The 1,401-nt window shown below is 54.4% G+C and overlaps 1 protein-coding gene across 2 annotated transcripts in view; it reads right to left on the minus strand.

The window, feature by feature from the left end:
• Positions 1 to 1,395, minus strand: part of LOC121662244 (maestro heat-like repeat-containing protein family member 1) — a 16,367-nt gene extending 14,972 nt beyond the window's left edge. The window contains exons 1-2 of one of the 2 annotated variants that reach the window (XR_006015243.1): positions 1,144 to 1,395; positions 560 to 1,053 (exon numbers count right to left, since the gene is read on the minus strand). Coding sequence is in view for 1 of the 2 variants with exons in the window: in XM_042023183.1 (XP_041879117.1) it covers positions 560 to 712 (153 nt within the window). In the remaining variant the exon portion in view is untranslated. Of the gene's footprint in view, positions 1 to 559; positions 1,054 to 1,143 lie in introns of those variants that run through there. The other variant, XM_042023183.1, reaches the window with a different exon arrangement.
• Between the last annotated feature and the right edge of the window lie 6 nt (positions 1,396 to 1,401).

Here is a 1,401-nt window from a genome sequence, read left to right on the forward strand (position 1 = left end):
TCCCAATGGATTCCAGACCCCAAACCCAAAGTCTGGGGTGGGAATTGCTCCCTGATTCCTTGGGAATTGCTCCCTGATTCCCTGGAATTGTTCCCTGATTCCCGATGGATTCCAGACCCCAAACCCAAAATCTGGGGTGGGAATTGCTCCCTGATTCCCTGGAATTGCTCCCTGATTCTCGATGCATTCCCAAGCTGGAGCGACCCGGGATAAATCCAGGACACGTGGGGTGGGAATTGCTCCCAGAGGGTCCCGAGGAGGAGGAGGAGAAGGGAATTTTCCCAGCTCTTTTCCAGCTTGGGAAGCTTCCAAATGGCTTCTTTTTGGGGTTGGTTTTTTTTTTGGGAATGACCTAAGTGCAAACACCCCTCAGGAACGGATTCCTGGGAATGATTTTTCCACCCAGGAATATTTTTTCCCACTTGGGAAGCTCTTCCCACCCGGAGGCTCTTCCCGGATATCCAGGGACAACTCGCCCGGATCCAAAGGGGTCTGGAAGGGGACTCGGGGATTGCGGGAATTCCGCGGGAATTCCATGGGAATTCCATGGGATACTCACGGCCAGGGACAGGGGGGTGGCCACGCGCTCGGAGCCGCTTCCCAGCAGGAAGGATTTGCTCTCCTTGTAGGGAATCTCCCGGCTCAGCGTCTCCAGGAGCTGCTCCAGGATTTGGGAAGTCAGGGAAGGTTCCGTGCCCAGCGCCCTCCACATGGCGCAGGTGTGGCTGCGGGAAAAGGACGGGATTGAGGGGATTTGTGGGATTTAGGGAATGGCACGGCCGGGATGGAGGGAAAAGGAGCACCGGGAGAGGGAAGAAATCCTGGGAAAAAGGGGGAGCGGAGGGGTTTGGGAGAACGGCCGGATTCCAGGCTGGGTATCCCAAAATCCGGTGGATGCGCCGGGAGCGCCGCCTGGAGGAGGAGGAGGAAAAGGAGGAGCGCGCTCAGGAGCTCCGGGAAAAGCGGCTGCTCCCGAAGGAAAATTCCCGATTTTCCAGTGGGAGACACTTGGGAAAATCCCCCCAAAATTCAGGTCCCAAAGGGAATCCAGACCTCTGGGGAAAGCGGCTTCTCCCATACCAAAATTCCCAATTTTCCAGTGGGAAAAATCCCCAACATTCATCTCCCAAACAGAATCCCGACCTCTGCAAAAACCACCTCCTCCCAAACCAAAATTCCCCATTTTCCACCTGGAAAAATCCCCCAAAATTCAGCTCCTGAAGGGAATCTGGAGCTCTGGGAAAAGTGGCTCCTCCCAAACCAAAATTCCCAATTTTCCAGCAAGAAACACCTGGAAAATTCCCCCAAAATTCATCTCCTGAGGGAAATCCCGACCTCTGCAAAAACCACCTCCTCCCAAACCAAAATTCCCAATTTTCCAGCAGGAAAAATCCCCCAAAA

The sequence above is a fragment of the Corvus kubaryi genome, unplaced genomic scaffold (genome assembly GCF_017639235.1).
Source record: "Corvus kubaryi isolate FWS band 111438036 unplaced genomic scaffold, C.kubaryi_AGA036_p1.0 37240, whole genome shotgun sequence".
Lineage (NCBI taxonomy): Eukaryota > Metazoa > Chordata > Aves > Passeriformes > Corvidae > Corvus > Corvus kubaryi.